At 38.7% G+C, this 1,322-nt stretch overlaps 1 protein-coding gene across 1 annotated transcript in view; it reads left to right on the top strand.

Moving 5' to 3' along the window:
- Positions 1-103: 103 nt before the first annotated feature.
- The window catches only part of mycbpap (mycbp associated protein), a gene marked incomplete at its 5' end in the record, with an annotated part of 32,949 nt that continues 31,730 nt past the window's right edge, over positions 104-1,322 (top strand). The window contains 3 exon segments of the mRNA XM_014021301.1: positions 104-287; positions 425-498; positions 630-780. Of these exon segments, the coding sequence (XP_013876755.1) occupies positions 104-287; positions 425-498; positions 630-780 (409 nt within the window).

Genomic DNA, 1,322 nt, shown 5'->3' with positions numbered 1-1,322 from the left:
GTTAAAATATATGTTTATCAAATAAAGTCTAATGTTACAACTAATCAGGGATCCCTTTAAATTAAATGTCTTTGTAAACTTTTATTCTTCCTTTCATAACCAGCTCTTGGAAAAAATACCAAAATCTCCTGAGATTAGTTTTGATCAGCTGTTTGAGACCACAGGGTRTAACACAACCATTGTGGAGAGTGGGAGACCTTCACACCAGAGGAACCATCAAAGTAACGCCCTGCAAAACTGGGACAAACATGTGCGCTATCACAGACAGAAGCAGGCTGAGTTATCTCGTAAGCTACTCCAGAATTTTGTGTCCTTCTTTCTGTCCAGCCTTTAGACGTTAAAGCATGTTACAAATTCTTACATGACTCAAAACCCTCACTTATGTTGTGTATCAGTGTCTTATCTCTGTTTGTTTTATATTAAGACTTGCTCAACAGGCCGGTGGARTCCTTACTGATGAATCAAGCCAGCAATTTTAGCGAAACTCCGGAGCAAAAGGTACATCTGAACCGAGTCATGCYGTTCACCCACTCCGGATATGTATGACACACATTTGCTTTCTCAACTCTGCTAAATTATTATTTTTAAATATCTCGGGGCTTTTCGCTCGTGTGTCTTTTCTTCTGAAGGATCACCGTGTGGGATGTGAGTTTTGGAGTCTCCCGCAGCGTTATGGAGATGAACTGAGTGGTATTACATCCACTCTGACTCAGACTGAGCGAGGCCAAAAAAAACCTGTGACACATGCAGGAAAGCCGAGCAGCATACAGAAGGAACTGGGTAAACACGTCTTGCTCATGACCCCCCRTGTTTTCTGAAATGTGCATTCATCAAAAACATAATGCTTCAACTCAGTAAATACAATGTCTTAAAACTGGAATTAGTAAAAAAGAAAAAAAAAGTTGCAAAGACCAGAGTGACACCTTCCTAAAATAATCGCCTTTTTTTTTACAGGAACACAAAAAAAAATTAAACTAAATTTTACTATATGACACAGGTAGTCACAGTTTATTTGGAGTTTTGCATATAAAATAATGAAAGGGGACAGATCATGCACATTCCACTTTTTTAGCTGTTAAATTTATTTTGTTGTGTACTTGGTGTCTCGAGGAATGCAAAAAGTTTTAATTTGTTTCTTGCTGCTGCGTAGGTATCTTTATATTCTGTTTGGGTCGTATTTTTCAGTCCGTTCAGTTTTCTTTATTACCTCCACCAAGGGCGAGGTAATGTTTTCGGTCGCTAATGGCTGTCGATCTGTCTGTGGACAACATTACTCAAAAACTTGTGGACGGATTGTCATGACATTTTTACCACATGTGGTA

The sequence above is a fragment of the Austrofundulus limnaeus genome, unplaced genomic scaffold, assembly GCF_001266775.1.
Source record: "Austrofundulus limnaeus strain Quisiro unplaced genomic scaffold, Austrofundulus_limnaeus-1.0 Scaffold286, whole genome shotgun sequence".
Lineage (NCBI taxonomy): Eukaryota > Metazoa > Chordata > Actinopteri > Cyprinodontiformes > Rivulidae > Austrofundulus > Austrofundulus limnaeus.
This window is presented reverse-complemented; position numbering and strand designations above follow the sequence as displayed.